The sequence below is a fragment of the Geospiza fortis genome, unplaced genomic scaffold (assembly GCF_000277835.1).
Source record: "Geospiza fortis unplaced genomic scaffold, GeoFor_1.0 scaffold405, whole genome shotgun sequence".
Lineage (NCBI taxonomy): Eukaryota > Metazoa > Chordata > Aves > Passeriformes > Thraupidae > Geospiza > Geospiza fortis.
The window spans coordinates 941,452-962,198 of record NW_005054415.1 but is presented as its reverse complement, the minus strand read 5'-3'; the positions used below and the strand labels follow the sequence as shown (position 1 = coordinate 962,198).

The window sequence follows — 20,747 nt, the reverse complement described above, 5'->3', positions numbered from 1 at the left end:
GGAGATGGGCGGCGGGCTCGGCTCTGCGCGGGGGATAAGCAGCTGCGGGGACTGGAAGTGAGGAAATGGTGCGGTGAGGAAGAGGAGCGATCGCGGGGGTTACTGAGGACGGGAGTGTGTTTTATCTGGTACTCACACAGCCTGTTTCTCTGTTGGTTTAAGAATACGTAGAAAAGCCACTGAAGCTGGTGCTGAAAGTTGGAGGAAATGAAGTTGCTGAGCTGTCCACTGGAAATGCAGGACTTGATTCCAGCCTCTACGAAGACAAATCTGAACATGAAAAACACAAGGACAGAAAAAGGAAAAAGAGAAAGAAAGGAGAAAAACAAGTTCCTGGTGAAGAAAAAGAGAAAAGGAGGAGAAAAGTTAAGGTATGTGTTCATGCTACTGCATTTTAGCAAAAAAACTGTTTTGACTTTCTCCAGGTTTCACAGCGAAAAGTCAGCAGATACGACTGTAACTTGTATCCTTAAGCTGGAATACATTCAGCCTCGGTGTTTGAGGCATTCCTTCTTTAAAGGATACACACCAGATAGCTGTCACATTTTTTAAAAAAACTAGTTCAATGGTACATTGCATTGTATGGCTGAATTATTTCAGTGTCCAGCAGATGGAGACAGTACATAAACAATACAGAATTTTTAAGCACTTACAAACTATTCTTATCTTTTAAACTTTGTGAATTTGTTTTGAAAAATCTAGAGAGCATTATGTACGTTGATAATGCAGGTTTTGCAGGTGCTCTTACATTTCCATAACAATCTTTCCAGGAGGATAAAAAGAAGCGAGATCGAGACCATGGAGACAGTGAGGGAGAGCAGGAACTGAAATGTCAGACCCCTGTCAGAATGGAATTGTCACCAGAGAAACAACTGACGAGCACTTTATCCAAGCAGGAGGGTAAGGGGAAAAAAGAAATTTCTTTTGCTAATTCATGTTTTCTGTAATTGACTTACGTTTCATTGTTCTTTGTTTCTGTAGTAAGTGACTTGGCATTTTCTGCCATCTCAGTGTTTTTCTCCATCTCGCACAAAAGTTTGGAATTAGGTTTCTGTACACTTCCTTTGGTACTTCTGTCAGAGTGAGCAGAATGTCAAGTAAGGGCAGTGGGAAAAGTAGATCCTCTGTAGGTATTGTGGGGGTTCCCATGGTATTCTTTTCTTCATACTGAATTCTCAAGGTGCATCAGTTTTGTTTGGTTGATTTCTGATATCTTGGAAGTGCAGTCCGTTCTGCCTCACACTGTTTCTCCCTCCTCTTGTTTTTGGTCTAGAAGTGGAGCAGACACCACTTCAGGAAGCTCTGAATCAACTCATGAGACAGCTGCAGAGGTAATGTCTGTGCTACAGGCTTGCAGAGCTGTGAAGGGAAAATAATATCCAGTAAGGGAAGGGGCACACACAAGCTGAGTGAAAATATTGGTAAATATATTGCTAAGAGGGCTGTTTTAGGAATTTAAGTGCTAGTTTAAGAAAGTGTACTTAGAACTTCTCTTCAGCTTAGGCTTCTTGTGAACACCTCCAGTTTCAAGTTCATAGTAGTTTTAAAAAGCTTTCAAAACCAGGAAAGTTTTCCAATAATATGATGCTTTCTTTAGAGGAACCTTTTGAAAGGAAGGCACAAGAGATGATAATTAACTTGCCAAAGTTTCTTTTTCCTTGAATTACCTTGAGTTCTCCTATTTTAGCATTATTTACTATGAAAAGGAAGTATGCACTTGAGAACTTCAACCATGTTCTCTTACTGTTTTACTAACTACATGTCTTTTGGTTAAAACAATCAAGTCTGCAGTTTTTTCAAATAGTCTCCTATTTAAGATAATATTTCTTGACTTTAAGAGTGTCTGCATCTTGTGCAACAGTGGTTGAAAGATCTTTCCCTTTAGCTGTCTCACCAGGCTGAGCAAACTTTGTTTGCAAGTTTTCTCTTATCTGTAAATTTTCAAGACCTAGATGTGGTGTCAGTTTCAAGAACCTTAAACTATCAAAATATGCCTGTGTTAGTTTGGGCTCCCTTTCTGTGCATACAAAAAGCAGCAGTTTTGATTTTGAACCCTGTCTCTTCTCTTCTGATAATTTCTGAGTAAGTGGTGAATGACAAGAATATTCTTATATTCTGTATATTTATTTTTAATTATTTCTAATATGGTATAAAATGCCTTTGTTAAAATGTAAAACCTTAAAAAAAGAGTTTTTTTCATCTTCTGGGGTACACAGATAGTTACTAAAATATAGAAAGAACTTCTGAAATATATTTGTAGTACTTTTTTGGTACATGGGTCTGCATATGAGATTTTTCAACCTTGAAAGGGAAAGATTATGCTGACACAAACTATTTCTCTCTTTATAGTTCTGATTTCTTTGCAGCTTAGTTATTTCCTTTTTATTTAATTCCAAACTCAGTTCTTTGTTATGAGTTGAAACATATAAAAATGTCTTTCATTTCTTAACAGAAAGGATCCAAGTTCTTTCTTTTCATTTCCTGTGACTGACTTTATTGCCCCTGGCTACTCCATGATCATTAAAAACCCCATGGATTTTAGTACCATGAAAGAGAAGATCAAGAACAATGGGTACCAGTCCATAGAAGAATTAAAGGTAATGTTTTGAATTTTGTTTTGGCTACAGAGGTGTATTATGCTGACTTGACTTGAAGGCTAGTATTTTATGGGAATAGAAAGATGCCAGAATGAATCAGTACTTCTGCCTCAAGGAATGTTTCTTCTTGAATTTTTGTGAGCAAGTAAGTTCTGACTGTAAAAGAGAAAACACTTCTGGTTTGTAAACGTGCATCTCAAAAAGATGCAGATGCTTTCAGGTTTTGTGCAGGATTGCATGGAATCTGTCCATTTGTCCTTGAGCATATTTTAGATCTGTTACTTTTCCCAGGCTAGTCTGGTCATGGAGATCAAGTGAAGGCACTGTGAGCTTGGTCCTGTTGACAGCAACCACTTGTCCTGGTGCTGTAGTGTCCCTAAGGGATTCAAGAGCCTGGTTTGAAAGCCTCCTTGAACTTTTAAAAGATGTTTTGTTTTCTTCATCAGAAATACTCTAGTTCTGTACTGGGCTAGATGAGGACCTGAGAGGTGTAATTTGTGTGTCATTAACAATTAGGCAGATGTTAGTTAATAGTATTGGTTGTATCTTCTTGCACATTCTTCTTTAGATCTCCAAAACTTAAGAAGAGCATTCCCTGTTGTAACAGCTGTTTCTGATTAGTTTTTAATTTTAACTTTGTAAATGATGAGGTTGTGATAAAACATATTCACCTACAGAGGCTTCAGTGACCATAAAAGTGCAGTTTCTAGCTCACTTGAATTTCAAACAAGCATACATTTCTTCAACTTTGGGATAGTCTCTGTAATAATTTAACTTTGCACTGCAGCTTTTCTTTGTTATGTTGCTTCACTTTTTTTAATGACTACTGAGTGGGCAGGAGGTGGGTGGTTGTAGTTAAGAGGGCTTCCTTAACACTTCAAAAACTACAAACAGTACTGAACACTTTAGAATACTTCAAGGATGTTTGTTGGGTTGATAGATTCAAGTCTTAAAACAAAGTTACATACTTATCCCTGTTTACATTTTTAATAGATTTCTTAAATTCATTAATTAAAAGTATTCTTCTAAGCTTTTTTCCCTGAAGCTCAAGACACCCCATTTGCGACACAAATATCAGTATAGTACGCTGTAAAATTAACTTTCATTCCAAAATTATTCATGTTTGAACAGGAGAACTTCAAACTCATGTGTAATAATGCAATGATTTACAACAAACCAGACACCATTTACTACAAAGCTGCAAAAAAACTGCTGCACTCAGGGATGAAGATACTTAGCCAGGTAAAAAAAAAACACCAAACAAAATATTCAAAAGTATACTGCTTCTTTTTTTGATCTCTGTTTATCCCTTTTACAGAGATCTCTTGAAAATTAATAAAACCTTGCTTGGTATTTGTCAAATGCTGGAATATTGGAATATAGATAGTACATTGTTTTAGTAATGCTGCCAGATCAGTCATTGTAGAAATAGTTGCGTCAGTATTTCGCCTTCTAGACTCTGTTTATGTTTGCTAGTGTAAGAAAGAAAGAACTCAGATAAAATGAGTCTCTATGGGTAGGTTACAAAAAGATTCATTGAAGCAGCAAATAAAAGGATTTTGATGTTATTCAGGAGAGGATTCAGAGCCTGAAACAAAGTATAGAATTCATGGCTGACCTGCAGAAGACAAGGAAGCAGAAGGACAAGACAGATCTGCAGCAAACTGGGGAAGAGGAAAATGGTCCTGGGAAAGACAGAGGAGAACCTATGGATGGTGACACCAAAGCATTCAAAACACCCAGCAAAGAGCACAAAAAGTGAAGTATTATCTGAGTCATTGTAGGATACCTCTTTTAAATGCTACAGAAACAAGATGACTTAGGGTCCAGCGGATGTGGGTTTCTCTCTGGTACTGCTTACACATTTTCATCTCAAGGGATCAACACTAACATAAAGCATCCTCATCTACTAAAACCAAATAAGTTTAGAATCATTTATGATGCAGTCATTTTTGAGTGTAGGTAACCGTGTACTGTTCATCAACTCCATTCCTTCAATTATTTTCTGGTTTAGTGTCCATTTCATGGACACTAGTTTTGGAGAATGCTTGCAAACATGTGCTTTTAAACATTTTGGTACAAAAAGCTACCTAGCCAATTTTGATTACTTTTTCTTTGTTTCTTTACATAGTATTTGAAACATGCAGGTGCCTAGCTACAGAAAGTGTACTTTCTGAAATAGCTGTTCATTTCTAGAAATACCAGATATGAAGATGGTAAATATTTAGGTAAATAAATGCTGGATACTAAAATTAAGAGTATCTAATATACCAAGAGTATCTTAGTTTTGTAGGAGACCTTTACAGTTATTAACTGTAAAGGTTTACTGATGTAAACCTTTGTCACGTGCCTTTCCCAGCTATATTAAATACAGTCACATTCAATAGCACTCTTTTTTGTTGTTAGTTTGTCTACAAAACCAGAGTTGGTTGAAACTATTGTCAGAGTATCCTGCTGTCTTATTTAGCCAATTGGTGTCCAGCTAGTCCCTAAGCTGTGTGGGTACATTCACAGGAAGGATAAAGACCTGCTTGAAGACAAATTACGGAGCAATAGCTTGGAGAGGGAACAAGAGCAGATTGATCGGATTGTGAAGGAGTCAGGAGGGAAGTTAACCAGGCGCCTTGCAAACAGCCAGGTAAGCACTGGGGGATTTGGTAGCTCCTTTCCCTTTTCCATAAACCAGGTTTCCTTGACCTCTTATACCAGTTGAAACCTCATATCTGCTTTTACTGCAGCTTACACCATTTTACACCATTGATCATCTATGTAACATCATAAGGTTAAAAAAAAGTGCTGTTTGAATGCATGCTGAATTTCATCAGCAGAGCAAGTTGAGCTAAAATTTTCAATAAAACAGTAGAAAAGGACGAATAGTAGAGAGCTCAAGCAAATAAATCTGACCTGCAAAAAATCTCGTCGTTTTGAAAGAGACACACACCTGATCAAAGGTTATTAATATTACAGGAGAAGAAACTCAGATTGGTAATTCTATGCCTGTTTAATTTTCTACATTTTTTGTCACTTGGCCTCTGCAGAAACATTAATATTTATCATAATATCTTAGTTTTTTATGCCTATACCAATAATAAAATTACCTACTTAAAGTAAAAATTTACAGCAGCACTCAATTTTGAGTGACTGATTTCCTTTCTTATTCCTGCAGATAGGACAGTTTCATTAAATGCTTTCATTAGTTTAAGGACCATGAATTTCAAGTAGTATGTAAATTAAAATAGTCTAATCTTATTTCAGTGTGAATTTGAAAGAAGAAAACCAGATGGTACAACAACTCTGGGCCTTCTTAATCCCGTTGACCTCGCTGCAGGAGGTAAGTTGGCATGGTTCAGGTAACAAGTGACTTCCACATACCTGGCCTCTTTGCAGGGGCAGATCAGCAAATCCTGGCCAAGAACTGAATTCCTCTTTCCAGCCTAATAAAGATCTGGATTGGAAGAGCTGCAGCTGAGGGATCACATAGATGGGCCTCAGCTGTGGCTGTTGTTAGGAGCAGCTGGTGGATGCCCTCAGTGCTGTTGCTTCTCTGATTTGTGTCAGCTGTTTGTGGAAGCTGCAAAAGAACACTTTTGCTGCTGGAGAATTTCTTGGGATCTTCTTATTTCTGGTCCATGTACAGAGTACAGTGTCTGCTGACCCAGAAGTTCACAGATGTTTTCAAATTGGGAACTGTCTGGGTCCCAGATCATTAGCATGAAGCATTTGGATAGGAAAACACACTTTGAGAGCCATGTCTTGTTTGAGTTCTTAGCTGTGAGTATTAAAGGAGTTTGGTCATCTTCCTATGCCTTCTCTGTTTCTGTATTTTGATATGTCCTACTGCAGAACCAGGTTACTGCCCTGTAAAGCTGGGAATGACAGCAGGAAGGCTTCAGTCAGGAGTTAATACATTACAGGGGTTCAAAGAAGATAAAAGAAACAAGGTTACTCCAGGTAAGTATTGATTTTTTTTTTAATACAAATTTTCTTCTTATATAAACAAAATTAATTGATCTTGTTACTAGCACATAAATTTGAAACTAAGGAATTCTGAAGATAAAGCACATTATTAGGTGTCCTTGCCAATGGCAGAGGGGTTGGAACTAGATGATCTTTAAGGTCCCTCCCAACCCAAACCGTTCTTTGTATCCATTGCACAATTAAACAGCACATCACAGAGTCCAGCTTAGGTCACACATACAAAAGGGGCAAGAGATTTACTTTTTATCTACATTGAGAAGAGAAACAACCCAATAGGGAAAGGTTTTTGGTGGCTTTAAAAGAGCAGGGGTGAACCTGAGAACCTTTTTCCAGCATCAGACTCTTCATGTTGTACTAAGGCACACAGTGGTGTTAATGAAATATTTGCAAATACAAATGCATTTGATTGAGATCTTAGTTAAAATTTTTACCTTGTAAACAGATGATGTTATGTGAAGGCATGTTTTCACTTTAAGAAATACATTCCCTCAATTTTTTTTCTTGAGGATTGTTTTACAGCCCCTTCTCATTTCTATCTGAAGCATACAAAGCAGGGTAATAATTAATACTACTGTTATTCATTAGTGACATACTTGAATTATGGACCCTTCAGTTCCTATGCACCAACCTATGATTCAACGTTTGCCAACATAAGCAAAGAAGATTCTGACCTAATCTACTCAACATATGGGGAAGACTCTAACCAAGGATCTTCCAGGTAATCCAGCAAGCAGGATGCACAGTACAACTCCCATGGGAGAGGCAGTTATGTGCAGCTCTCTGCAGGATGGGCTGGCTTTGCTGTGGCGTGATGGCCCTGCTGTCTTTAGAGCTCACAGGGGTTTGTTTGTTTAAGAAACAAACACTTCAGTAGAAGAACCTGCCTCTAAAGTGAAATTAGCCAAGATGGAAGAATTTTGATGCTGCTGATTCCTAGGAGTACACTGTCTAAACTTAGATGTATTTATAACTGAAGGACTCATGTTCAAAGCCAGAAGAATATTGAGTTGTACAAATGTTTATACAAACTGGTGGGTTTTTTTCACATTAATTACTGCCTTGAATGAGATACAACTTTGTAAAAATGATTCTATTGGTTTCTTATTTTTGATTGAAAAATTTCAAAGTCCCTTCGTTTTGTGAGAATTTCATAGGAGCAGGCACAGTGATATAAATTTTTAGGAAAGGGAGCAATACTTTAGTACAGTGTAAACGTGAAGGGCCTGTGCAAGTTTGCTTTTGTGTTGATGCAGCTGCCTGAGACACTGCACTTTTCCAATTTTTCCAGTGTCCCATGCAGAATGGATTCCTCAGCTACAGAAGGCAGGCATGATTAAACTAAAGCAATCCATTTTGATCAGATCCTGTGCTACTTTTTGTGTTTTCTGTGCTGTACAGATCGGTTTGACCTTACGTAACGTTTTTACATTAAATGTTTGATATGAAAGTAGTTGCCTTAACTATCTTTATTCTTTCAGTATTCAAGATTTTTTTATGAAATCCCAGGATTATCCTCTCTTAATGGCTGATAGTTTGCTGGATGTTCTAACTAAAGGAGGACATTCTAGAGCTCTTAGAGAACTAGAAATGGTAAGAGTGGATTTGTGTACTATCTGGTCTTTGGTTTTAGCACACAAGCTCTAAAGCAAGAGAAAGATGATGCTGATCCTGTTGATGGGCTTCCTTTTAACTGATAGAATTGGAAAGTAAAGACTGGTCTTTGCCTCCAGTGGCAGGATTTTCTGGAAAGGAATTATTGTATTATTAATTAGTGAATATTAACATATTGTACATAGAAATATAATTACCCATTCTTTTTCCATTATCCCATTCCCATTATCATGAACTCCTGTTTCAAGACCAATAAGCAGTCGTTTAAAAATAAGGTGATCGTTGACAAGCTTTTTTTTCCATTAAAATTTCATCACATTCCTAGCTGCCACTGTTTAGTTCAGGTGAATTAAAATGTAGTTTTTCCCTTTACTTGGTACCGTGCTTTTAAATTCAAACATGTGCTATGTAAAAATACTGAACAGTGACTTCAAGTTCTTAGGAAATTCCAGTCCTGTCCATGCTAAACATAACTGGAATCAAAGGAGCTCATTTGATAATCTTAATTGACAATCCAAAAATTATTTGAGAATCTCCTCAGAACAGTTCCTGTTAACTGAAAGTCTTGCTTTGAGTTTCAAATCAATGCCACCTGTTATTGAAATAAACAGATTGTAGCCTGAATGGGTCAAATATGACCTAAGTGAATATTAGAAAAAGTTCACGGACCTTTTTGCCTCAGCTCAGCTCACATCTTTCCTTCCATTGCACGTTCAGCTCTTTTCTTGTACCTAGTGGTGGCACTGACTGTCAGGCTCTAGCCTCTTACTCTTGGCAGTGTTAAGAGAAGTACAGTTGCATGCAGAAAGAGAAAACATTTCAGCCTCTATAACCACCTTTCCTCTTCTTCCTGCACTCCAGTAAATAGTCTCTGGTGTGACATCACTGTGAACTTTGCAAAGAGAAATAAAACCAGAGCTGAAAAAAATGTATTTCAGTAAACATTAGTACCCCAAGAAAGACCCTAAAAAACAGCTGCATTATGATTTACTTTACAGTGAAAGCACATTATGACATTGCATACTTACCTAAAATATGGCATCTTGTAAGATTTTACTTTGAATTTAAAAGAGTAATTTTAACACTTTCTTTAAAAATCCTTTTTTTATTCAGCCATGTGAGGAAGCTGAAGGTCCACAGGAAAGGAGTGATGCAATGAAAGATGTAAAGGTAAAATTTTTCTTTATTAATTAACTTCTTCAACCAACCCGTCCAAGCTCACAGTTATAAAACAGCCTAAAACTTTCAGGGCTGTACAACAACACTGAGACTTGGACAAGCTGCAAATCTTGTGAAAATTGTGTGTCCCTTTGTAGGCATGAGGAGAGTAAGGTTCTCCAAAACATTAAGTCTTTACTATATGTTAAGAGAACTGGAAGAAAATGCTTATGTATTTTTGTTTGTGGTTGTTCAGAGCTATAGCTTTGTTTCTATCTTAATCTAGTTTTGTTGAACATGACTTTTTAGTGTCAGTGTAAGATGCCACATGATATGTAGCAGTCTTTGAGAAGTTCTCACTTTGTGCCCCTTATAGGCAATACATTATAGATCTCCAATCATTCCACCCAAACTTTGCTCAATTAGAGAAAGCAGTTCTAGGGCCAGGGGTGCTCTCCTGAAGCACGTCTTCATCTGCAGCCAGATCTTTGATAAAATCTCCTTTAGGTGAGCTGAAGGAATTCTTAAAGGGTTTTTTAATTGGGATGCAGTTCTTAAGTTACCACATCATTTGTGCATATCCCCAGTGGTTTTGGCAGATGCTGATTTCTATTTGCATATGGAATAGAATGAGTAAATAACTGTAGAACAGTAAGTTATACAAAGTGTCTTTTCAGCTTTCCCTCTGTATGTTCACTTGCTTTTGTAGAGCAGGCTAGCTTTACCTTTGTGTTCTGATCTTCCCCAGACAATTTTGTTGTTTCAAGGCTGAGCTAAGTATTATCTAAATTATTACTTGCTGGGGGTGTTTTTCAGATAATGGAAATTGATATTGCTGCCAGGTTGGACGCTGCTAATAGCGACAGACTTACAGCTCTAAAGGCAGTTACAAACTTTGGCATGCCTATAGAAGAGTTTGATTCTGAAGGTGAGTCTTCTTGCTAGTCAAAGTTCTGATATGTCTGCAACTCCTTTAGTTTCTCAGTCCCTTACAATATGTTGTATCATAAAGTAAGTAAATAGACTTTAATTATATCTTACTAGTCAGGACTTTCTTTTTCTCCTTAAACAGAGGCTGAAATCTTCCAGAGGAAACTTGATGAAACAACAAAGCTGCTCAGAGAACTCCAGGACGCTCAAAATGAACGACTGAGCACAAAACCACCCCCTAATATGATTTGTCTTCTGGGTCCATCTTACAGAGAAATGCATTTGGGTAAATACACTTTTTCTGATCATTCTTGCAGAATCGATGAAGTCCCAACTGATATCAACTGCAAGAAAAAAAATCTCAAGGGCTGTAGTGTAGATTATGTGCTCTGTTTGGCCTAGAGGATTAACTTCAATTTCTTTGGATGTAAAGCCAGATGAAAATCTTGAATAGTAATTATAAGTATTCCCTCTTTATTCCTAAATGTCCCTAGAAGTGATTGAAGCTTCTGTATGCCATGGGGCAGACAATAGCCAAATACCAATAACTCCCATGAGTTTTACAGTGTCTTTGAACAGGTCTGCTTAAGTATTACCAGGTTATTATTGCAAGGCCAGCTTTGGTCCAGGATGGATCTGGTAATCAGTCTGTGGAGTTGCACTAATTAACACTAGTTATACATTCTTTAGTTATTTGAGCAAACCTGCTTGTCTCACAGATCAGCTACACAGCTGTTAATGGCAGCCCTCTAAGATAGGACTGTGTGCTGAGTGCCTGTTTGGCAAGTAAAACTGACTTGTGCAAGACTATTCATGGTCTAAACTAGACCACATTGATGTGATTAGATAAATTCCCCATTACTTAAGAAATATGACCAAGTCTAAACCAGATCAAATACTATCTTTTTTTATGTTTCACTACTTATGGCTTCCTTCTTGAGGGAAAACCACATTTGTAGCAACAAGAACAGTCTCTCTTTATATCCAAAGCTTTGTGCTGAATCCCTAATTCCAGCTATTACTAACACCAGTGCTCTGTGTGTGCCACCAGCCCTCTCCCAGCTGCTGCATGTGTGGCCCAGCTTTCATTAACTTACTCTTTAACTTCTGATGTTTCCTGATGGCAGCAAGCCTTGGGCAGCAGCTGTTTCATTCCTCCTGTTCTCACTTTGTCTCTTGGTTCCCAGGATGTCTTGCATGGCTGCACACAGCACAGCTCTTCTGGTCTAGAAATATTATTTAACACAGTTGCCTTTGTACTAAATAGTTGAACTGTTTGCAGGGTGATTCAGCAATTTGGTGTCTATATATAGCATATAAACACATCCTCTTATCTTCCAGCTGAGAGAGTAACCAATAACCTGAAGGAACTTGCCCAGCAAGTGACTCCAGGTGACATTGTCAGTACCTACGGAATCCGGAAAGCAATGGGAATCTCGGTCCCTCTGCCTGAGACAGAAGACAGCTGGGTAGATTTGACAGAGGGTGAGTATATGAAAACATCTTGTAGCATCTGTTCAGCTGGAACAAAACCACATCTGCAAATCCTTAGACTGGCTTATGGTGAAACTTTGCAGTAGTGTGGTTCCAATTTTCAGTTCTTCTCTCCTTTTTAAATTCTGTTTTAAATGGAAAGTTGCTGCCTTTGGTCTCAGTCCAGATTGAATCTTTTGTGTATATGGAACTTTGGTTCAGCTACATGGTTACTTTACAATCCATCTTACAGCACTGCCAGATTTTAAATCTCAGTAATTCATTTAATTTTAGTTTTTCCATTTTGCATGAGGTTACAAGAGAGGAGTTAAAATTCCTCACTTGCTAAAATGAGAACATCGTGATTCCTTCTTCTCCGGGCTTTTGGCTGTGCACTCCTTTTGCTTAGTTTGGCAGCTGTCATGCTTTGGAACCTGACAGTGTTGAGTTCAGCTCACCCCATCCAGCCAAAAGCAGTGGCTGTTTTTGCTGGATTAGGGAGCCTGGTCAGTGAGTGGTCTCAGTGCCAGACCCTCTCCTCCCCCCTTTATAACATGCACAGCAAAAGGGCACCCAGAGTTAGGGTAGGGCAGGAAGAATTTCCTCTCACAAAACATTATTCACACAACAGATTTACTCAATGTATGGCATATGAAAGTTTTCATTAAATAACATTTTTACTGAAAGAGCAGGATTAATTCAGGAACTTATTCCCAGTTTTAAGGAAACTGCTCAAGAAATTTCAATTTCAAAATTATTGAGCCTTTTCTTTTCCATAACATTACACAGAGGCTTTGTAACAGCACCAAATGAAACTCAGGATGCTCTGCTGTATATGTGTGTCTTCACTTGAGCATTCTGTGGTCAGTGACCTGCTATCTGTTGTAAACTTTCAGACTTTGAAGAGCCTAAAAAGACCATCACTGTTCCTGAAAACGAGTGTGGTGCAGTTACAAGCTGAAGATTCTGTTCAGCTTGCAGTTGTTTGTTTGATTCTGTTTAAGAACCAGGTAAACGTCTTTCAGGTGCATTCACCATGTGTGTTTATTGTGTGTTAAATTACTTTTGTTTATTAAATTTTGGAGCTGATGGCTTTTGAAGGGTTTGTATTAGTTACTTCTGCTATGTAAATGCACTAAATTATTCTTTTTGCATTCTCTAATATTTTTAAGCTCCTCTATCGCATTTAAGTTTTCCTAAATTACCAAGTGTCTGAAAAAGTCAAAGCATAATGACAATGTGCCTATGTATGGTGCAGGGACTCAACCAAAAGTTTCTAGAAGCAATGTATAGACTTGTCTCTGAGTCTGGTTAGTGCAAACATCATTAGTGTCTGCAAATCCCCCTTTTTAAAATTACTGTGCAACTCTCATGGACATGAGGAAGAGAAATAAACTTTTTATACAAAACTGATGCAGTGTGATGAATTAACAAAAGCTCAGCTTTGTGATACTTTGAATGTGGATTAATCTCCTCTTAGAGAAACCTTGCTGTGTACTTACAGTATCCTAAAACTGGAGGGCAAGCTCAGACCCATGACCAGAAGTGAGACTAACACTTACTGTCAGCAAGTACAAGTACCCCATGGATGTGGTGCAGTCATCTCTGAGACACTCAGGCAGACAGTTCTTATTATGCCTGGATAATGGTTCTAGGCTTGTTTATCAGAAAGCCTTCTCATAGCCCTGTTCACTAAAGGTGCAGACCAGCAGCACAGCTCTCAGGCACAGAGAGCTCCAGCATGGCCTGGGTACGGGTGCAGCCAGTGGCACACCCAAGTAGACTTTCCCTGTGCTCCCCCATTTGCTCTCACACCATCACACAGTGCTGCACATGGCTTCTGCCACAGACATCCTTAATTGTTTTTAAATGTTGCCTTTTTTAATCCCTGATTCCATTATAACCCTGGAGTCAAGAGGAATGAGCTGTAGGGTTCCAGCCATTGCTGATGTGTGCAGTGGCAAGGAACTGAACTAAGAGGTAACTTACAGGCCAAACAGCATTGTGAATTCCCTCTCCCAACAGTCTTCTGGCCAACATCATCCTTGCTTCCTTCCTCCCTGAAAATGCTGCAGAAAGATTTTAAATTTTGACAATTACTAAAATACATTGCAAAATTTTTAACTGTCAGCCTGGGTTTTTCTCCAGTAGTTTCAATTGTCCCAGAAGACTTAATAGTCACCACTGGAGTTTTTTCAGTTCTAGGTAATAGCAGCTGAATTATTACCCCAGGGAATGAATTCTTCTATTACCATATGAATCATTTTTGTGCTACAAGAAAAAGACAAGATTCAGGGCAAATGTGCCAGCCAAATCCTTACTGGCTCCCTTCCATAGCATCTCATTGCCCATCACTCACCTTTCAGATGGTGCAGGAGGTGGCTGCCAGTGACAGAAGTATTTCTCATCAGCTGTTGAACACATGGATGTCACTCTAAACATTTTCTACTTGCAGCATTTTTTAAAAAGATAAATACTGAGTTTAGTTTATGACTAAAAGGAGTTCCATTAAGTCTGCAGCATTATAAAAAACATACCTCCTTTTCATGGGTATCTCCATCAAAATAATTGCAAAACCAGACATGTTTCAATAAGCTTTTTATTTCATAGTAAAAACAAAAGTTTGTTCTTTAAACCAGATTCCTAGTTCCAGATGTTATTAGCTCTTCAAATTAGATACAGTGCCATTTTTTCCACTTAAGAAAAAAAATAATGCTGCAAGGAAGATTTTTCCACCAAGATTGTTTCTTCAATGTTAAGTTTCACAGTTCAGTCTCAGAAGGACTGCTGAAAACAATTATTTCAATACAGTTGCTTGTTAAGTTGAACTTTTTGTGTGGTTGAATATAGCTCTCATATTATACATTTCCAATTCTGGTGAGAAATTAGTCATCCTCTTTTTTATTACACACAGTTTCTAACTTCCCCAAGAAGGTTGTGCACAGCACACCAAGTGAGCATTCTTTTTAAACCTGCAACCAAACCCAACTCCTTCCCCTTTGGAAGCTGCAGCTCTTCCTGCCACTTCTGCAAATGAGGTTGAGTTGAAGTTACACCCGAATAAGTTACCAGCCTGACAGGCAACATCATGTAAACAAAAGCATTTCAAAATGCTGTTACAGACAGCAAATGTTCTTTCATAGATAACTTACATCTACAGTCTACTAAGTCTGTGAACAGGAGCACTTCAGAGCCAGCTCTATTTATAGGCATAATGCACTTTTCAAAACAGATTCATGAGACACATGGTCACTTTACCTAACATGACATCAAAGACTGCTGAAAGGAGCCTTTGACACACGCATGGTCCTGTAAAACAATAAATATCTCTAAAGAAATGCTGCTGAGCACCTGTAACTACAAATACACAACATACAAGAGTAGCAAAAGCTGTTTGAAGGTTTATTCAGTTACAACACTGTCTTGCACTAACACGACAGTGAGTATGTCACTTCCTCCTTCAGCAGAGCCCATGCATGAACTTACAACCTCAAATTCAGGTTTTCTTACATGCTGTTTTCTGTTGGAGACCTACTACACACATAGATTTGATCTACAAAATTGACAAAGACTACAAGTATGATTTTTAATCCACAGCTGGACAATATTTAGGCTTGTTCCTGTCTTGAAATATAGTCACTTCTTCTAAAGAAATTACACAGTAATTTGAAAGCAGCAGTGAAGCACAGGACTGCTTAAACACTTGTCCAGGATGGGTTGGTACTAAACCCAGAAGCATTAGGAAGTGCTGTTTGTAGAGGGGCAAGGCTCAACCAGGCAGGTGTTGCACTCCCCAGTCACTGTGCTGTCCAGCCCTAACCTGGTGTATGGGGAAAGGGGGAACCCATCCTTAGTAACAAACATAACAGGGCACAAGATGTCAGCCTTACAAACTACTGTCATCTCCACCAACAGCAAACAGATCTGGAGATTGCAGTAAGTAAAAAATGCCAATGTAGAAATCAGCAAAGGACACTACAGCTTAAAAACCTTACAGACTAAACTAATTTACACCATGTCCACAATGATCTTATGAATGCTCTACTCATACTTCCAGTATTGGGGCTCTGCTGAAACATTTCATTATGAACACATTTTGCCCATACATCCTTTTGTAACCTTCAAAACCAGTTTAAGAAAAAAACTGCATTGCCTTTGAAAGGCATAGTAACCAGCCAGTGGCTAGTCAAATCATAGAAATAAGAACAGCAAAAAAACCCCAAACCCCAGCACAGACACAGTTCTGTTTATACAGTATCTGCTACTGTTTCTAATACTATTTTAGTAATTCTGTTCTTCAGCTTCCCAGCAATTCAGAACAGATTTTTTTTCCTCTCTCAGTGCCCTCAAGAACACAGCACAGAATCAGAATTCCTGCTGAGATCAGCAACACCAGCTGCTGTCAGAGTCTGATCCCTGCGCTCCTCACCATCACTTGTACTTTTTGAAATTTAAAGTAAAAAATTAAAGATTTACCATGACAGAACAAAATGCACATACAGACACTAATTATAGAGAAATACAAAGGAGAACATGTAATATAATGTAAACACGCTGAACTAGATTAAAGTGATTTCTGATCAGCTCTTGGTCATGACATCTGCAGGACACAAGGTACTGCAGTGGAGGAGGCAGGGTGGTGAAGTGACGCCATACTGTGCAATTCAGGTTTTTTCTCGAGAGCTCAGCACAGTTATCACGTGACACACTTGAGTTTCCTTGCATTCCTCTTCCCATTACTCAGCTGTCTTGTGCTGTGCAGTGTGTTCAGCATTAAAAGCAGGATAGCAGTGCCCTCAGTATCAGCACACACATCAGGACAAACACAGTACAGGAAGCAGGTATGTGTCCAGCAGGCAATGGAATGTTTTAACATGGGAATGAGTTCTACAGTGCATCCACACTGCTTGTCACCGGAGCTGTTAAGACTCCCAGTGCAGGTAAGGAAAGCAACTAACTGAAAATGCCTCATGGCAATTCCAGGTAAATCCTCAAATTAGTTCAGGAAAAAGTAGTCTTTTTCAGGCTGATATTTGTGTATCTTCTAGGAACTTCTCAGAATTCTTCTTTATTAAAAAAAAAATTCTCTCATCTTGAGATGTAGAAGAGATAGGAACAGTATATACACGTTTTTAGAATAAAGTCCTTCACATAAGGAGGGAAATTCTACGTCTTCACAGAAGGGAGGCAGATCTAAGTCTATTTTGATTAACTTCTTGTAGCCTCAGTTCAGTCCCATGCCTTGGAATTTGGCTGTCTCAGTGCAAACAAAGTAAGTCCTCAGTTCTCCCTTGCCTTTGACATTAATGAGTCCCCTACATTCACATGAGTATCCCAGCTCCTGTAGTATTTTGCTTGTTTCTTCTGTGACCTTTGTGTGAAAAGAATTAGAAATGCTTGTGAAATTCCTCTGATTATTCACATTAAAGCAAAATTCCACAACCAATTAGAAATAATGCCTTGGACATTGCAAGGCTCATAGTTTTACCTGGATCTTGCCAAGCTCCCCCGTGCTCTCCATTCTGCTGGCAACATTAACAGTGTTGCCCCAAATGTCATACTGAGGCTTCCGGGCACCAATCACTCCAGCAATCACAGGGCCATGATTGATCCCTGCAGAAACACAAGCAGGTGTCATTACTGAGGTAGAAAGGGATGTGATTGTGTTAGCTGTAGCTTCAGGTGAAAAAAACATCCCAAAACTTAACTCTGCAACACTTTTCTAGCAATCGGTATTAGTGCTGTTCTATAAGTATTCATACTGAGGAGGCTCAGGAGGTCTAGGGCACAAAGCAAAATTCTTCCTCTTCTACTTTTAATATACAGAAATGAGCATTGTAATGACAATACTGTCTTTAGTCAACAGTCACTAACAGGGTACTTCACTCTTCATCTGTATCTTTCATTTCCTCCAAAGTCATCCAGCTGCACTCTTCCTGCTGCTCCCCCCCAGTGATGAGAAAAAGCCCATCCGTGGAGGAGCTTGGCCTGTCTGAACAGCTCACCAGACAATATTGCCTTTGGCTATTCAGCACTTGGACCTCCCTCATCCTGCCATTTCTCACTTGCCTGAGCTGTGGAGTTCACACCCCACAAACAGAACTCACCAACACGGAGGCGGAAGTTGTTGAAGGAATGTCGGTTGATGCCATCCAGTTTGCTCATCAGGGCAATCCCATACTCCACCATAATCCCAATGTGAGCGTGCTGCCTTTCCCTATCCTGTGCAAGTCACAACACAGATTAATGACCAAATTACAACATGAAAGGCTGTGTCAGGCTGCTACTCCAAAGCAGTACTAGAGTGACTGGAGTGTTTATAAGGATGATCTCATCCTTGTCAATGCAGAATTGCAGAATTTCAAAACTCCATTAAACACAGCTGGGATGTCTATGAGGCAACGAATGTAGTATGACTAAATTTTATAAGAAATTATTGTCTGTCCCTTAGGGTTTCACCTTTGATTTCACATATTTGGGGTATATTATTATATGCATCTTAATGTCATACACAAACCTGCTATACTGAAAACGAGCCAGAGAAATTGGTGTTAATTCTTCTGGTAACAGTTTCAGTTTCTGTGCCAGTTCTCAGGTGTCACAAAAAGCCTACTCTCCAGCTCTGAGATGGCCTTTTCTTTGGCTCCCATTCTTTGACTCCCCTATTATTAAAGCCCCTCCGTTATGCATCTAGGAATGTTAAACTACTGGAATCAAAGATGAAAGATGTAAAAAGTATGCTGGGATTACAGACTGAATACCTTAATTCAGAAATAAAATGGAACTAGGAGATAAATAGTGAATTCAGCAGCTGGTTGTTCTCCTGGCCTGGTGTAACACTGAGACCAGCTGCTGCCATGTAAGTGCTTCCAATTGTTTTTATTTTTTCAACACCACTAAATTTAGGTTTTAACAAGAGCTGTTTGAATGGAAAGAAGACAAAAACTTGAGACTTTAATATCATATTTCAGTGCAGTATTTAACCAGAAATCTTATACCATACGCATGTCTACCATAAGCATTAAACATCTCCAGCAATAGTATCACTCACATGACGATTAGATAAAATATTGAGGATTATTAGTTTCACAGTTTTGCTCTACCCACTCAGAGGAGAAATTAAAGCACTGAAGTACTGAAATAAAGTCCTTAAAGTCAGGACTTTCAAACCATACTCCTAATGGCTTAGATGATGTACTTGAAAATCCCAACCAAATGGGAAAACATTTTTCAAGATTGCAAGACTGAAGTCAGAATATTAGTACAGCATAAAAATGGTTTTCCCCTCTAATGCTCACAGATCTAGTGAAACATTTATTTTGCAGTAAATATGTAATCCAGTGCATTTTTGACAGAAGCTTAATTACCTCATCAAAATCAGCAATGATTTCATTTAACAGCCTCAAGCATTCCAAGCCTTCTTTATTGACATCACATTCAGTGTAAAACACCTTAAAGTCTGGCACCGATGCAAACATGACACAGACACAGTCATAGGATTGATGGTACCAGTCCTAAAGGAAAGCAATAAACCCACACATTGTCAGCAGCCACATTCCCTCACAGATCCTCACACTCATGATAATTGTTTGTAACCAGTAATCAAATTACAGCTTTCCTATGGAAGTCAACCACATTTCTTATTCTAGCAGAAACATTAACAAAGTGGATTTGCCTAAGGAAAAGCTGACATTCCTTAAAGATACCTTAAACATTTTCATCCACTTGGACACTGTCACTCTTCTGAGACACAGCATTGTTCTCCCTAATGACATGCTGGCAGAATGAGATTTCTTTAAAAAAGATCATTATCAATGAACTTCTCTCTGGGAGATAGATAGTATCTGCTCCTCAACTCATTTCCCTAAAAACTATGACCTGTCCTCTCTGATAAAGTCTTTGGAAAGCAGCAAATCTAATTTAAATATCTGCCAAACATAAACTGTGTCCTGAAGCTGAGCTACTAATTCTGAGAACAGATTTCACAGCAACTGACACAAGAAGTTTTCTTTTTTTTGAGGCCATCTGGTTTACAAAGGTCTTGGAATACAAACAAGAGGCAAAGATTGCAGAAGTTTACAGTCTGTGTTCTTTTTCACATCATGTGTAATATATATCACAGAAATCCAATTTGTGTCCTTCACACAGGGGAGGCTCAACACACCTCATTTCGTTTTTCTCCAATGAAATATGCAGCCACATGTGCTGGAAGTACATTTTCCAGCAAAAGCCTGTTAACATTCTCCATAGTTTCAAATTGTTCATGTTCCTTTTTAAACTTATTCTTCCACAGACAATCCAGCCGACAGTAATAGTCAATCTGCAAAGAGATCAAATATGATAAATTAAATCCATAAAATAACTCACTGAAAAATATTAGGCAATTTTCTGAAGAAGTGTAGTAGCAATAGTTTACTCAAGGCCTTTGAGTCTATATAGTTATGAAAAATGTGCTTTGAGAGCAAAGGTCAGAAAAATATGAAGCAGCCACTAAGACTAAATGTCATTTGATACCATCAGGTGTATTTACCAAAATGACACTTTAGTAATATAATTATTTTTATCTTGAATTGCTATGTTGACTTAGAATGAATACTGGTATATAAATACAGATAGATCAAAACTGGAAGAACCAGGAAGTTCTCATGACTGTGATGCAAACGCTGTTGAAAACTAGAAGAATGTTCCCATACTTCCGCAGTAAAAATTCTTTCATTACCAAAACCTAATTGCAAGTGTGTTATCTGCAAGACCAGAATACTAGAAAAAGACAAGAAATATATACTAATTAAAAGCACAATTTCAAGGAACAACAATTTGCATTTTATTTAAATCAGCTTGCTGCAAGTAAAGGAACTACAGGATTGCATTTTAAATACATACCTGTTTTGCAAGTAAAACTAGGGTTATGTAAAACAGAACCAGATATAAATTAGTCATTATCCTTGGCTCTTTGATGAAAAACCTGAAAATAAGAAAGCAATACAAAGTCATCTGTAT

At 38.3% G+C, this 20,747-nt stretch overlaps 2 protein-coding genes across 2 annotated transcripts in view; one reads left to right on the top strand and one right to left on the bottom strand.

Moving 5' to 3' along the window:
* The first annotated feature begins 145 nt into the window (after positions 1-145).
* BRD7 (bromodomain containing 7) lies at positions 146-13,160 on the top strand. The gene is made up of 16 exons (XM_031061474.1): positions 146-371; positions 771-900; positions 1,274-1,331; positions 2,453-2,597; positions 3,729-3,839; positions 4,171-4,355; positions 5,112-5,235; positions 5,853-5,928; positions 6,441-6,548; positions 7,161-7,293; positions 8,054-8,165; positions 9,300-9,356; positions 10,161-10,272; positions 10,417-10,560; positions 11,616-11,759; positions 12,644-13,160. Exons 2-16 carry the CDS (start codon positions 849-851, stop codon positions 12,706-12,708), a joined length of 1,626 nt encoding a protein of 541 aa, XP_030917334.1. The 5' UTR covers positions 146-371; positions 771-848; the 3' UTR covers positions 12,709-13,160.
* Positions 13,161-14,330: 1,170 nt separating this feature from the next.
* The window catches only part of ADCY7 (adenylate cyclase 7), a 53,705-nt gene continuing 47,288 nt past the window's right edge, over positions 14,331-20,747 (bottom strand). The window contains exons 22-28 of the mRNA XM_005426454.2: positions 20,631-20,712; positions 19,912-20,067; positions 19,115-19,261; positions 18,562-18,666; positions 17,855-17,972; positions 17,236-17,360; positions 14,331-17,118 (exon numbers count right to left, since the gene is read on the bottom strand). Coding sequence (XP_005426511.1) covers positions 16,972-17,118; positions 17,236-17,360; positions 17,855-17,972; positions 18,562-18,666; positions 19,115-19,261; positions 19,912-20,067; positions 20,631-20,712 — 880 coding nt within the window. The 3' untranslated portion in view covers positions 14,331-16,971. The remainder of the gene's footprint in view (positions 17,119-17,235; positions 17,361-17,854; positions 17,973-18,561; positions 18,667-19,114; positions 19,262-19,911; positions 20,068-20,630; positions 20,713-20,747) is intronic.

Coding starts and splice junctions, on each gene's coding strand:
- BRD7 (XM_031061474.1), top strand. CDS start 849: ATGGAATTGTCACCAGAGAAACAACTGACGAGCACTTTATCCAAGCAG. Junction 8,166..9,299: donor CTCTTAGAGAACTAGAAATG/GTAAGAGTGGAT, acceptor TTTTTTATTCAG/CCATGTGAGGAAGCTGAAGG. Junction 11,760..12,643: donor CTGGGTAGATTTGACAGAGG/GTGAGTATATGA, acceptor GTAAACTTTCAG/ACTTTGAAGAGCCTAAAAAG.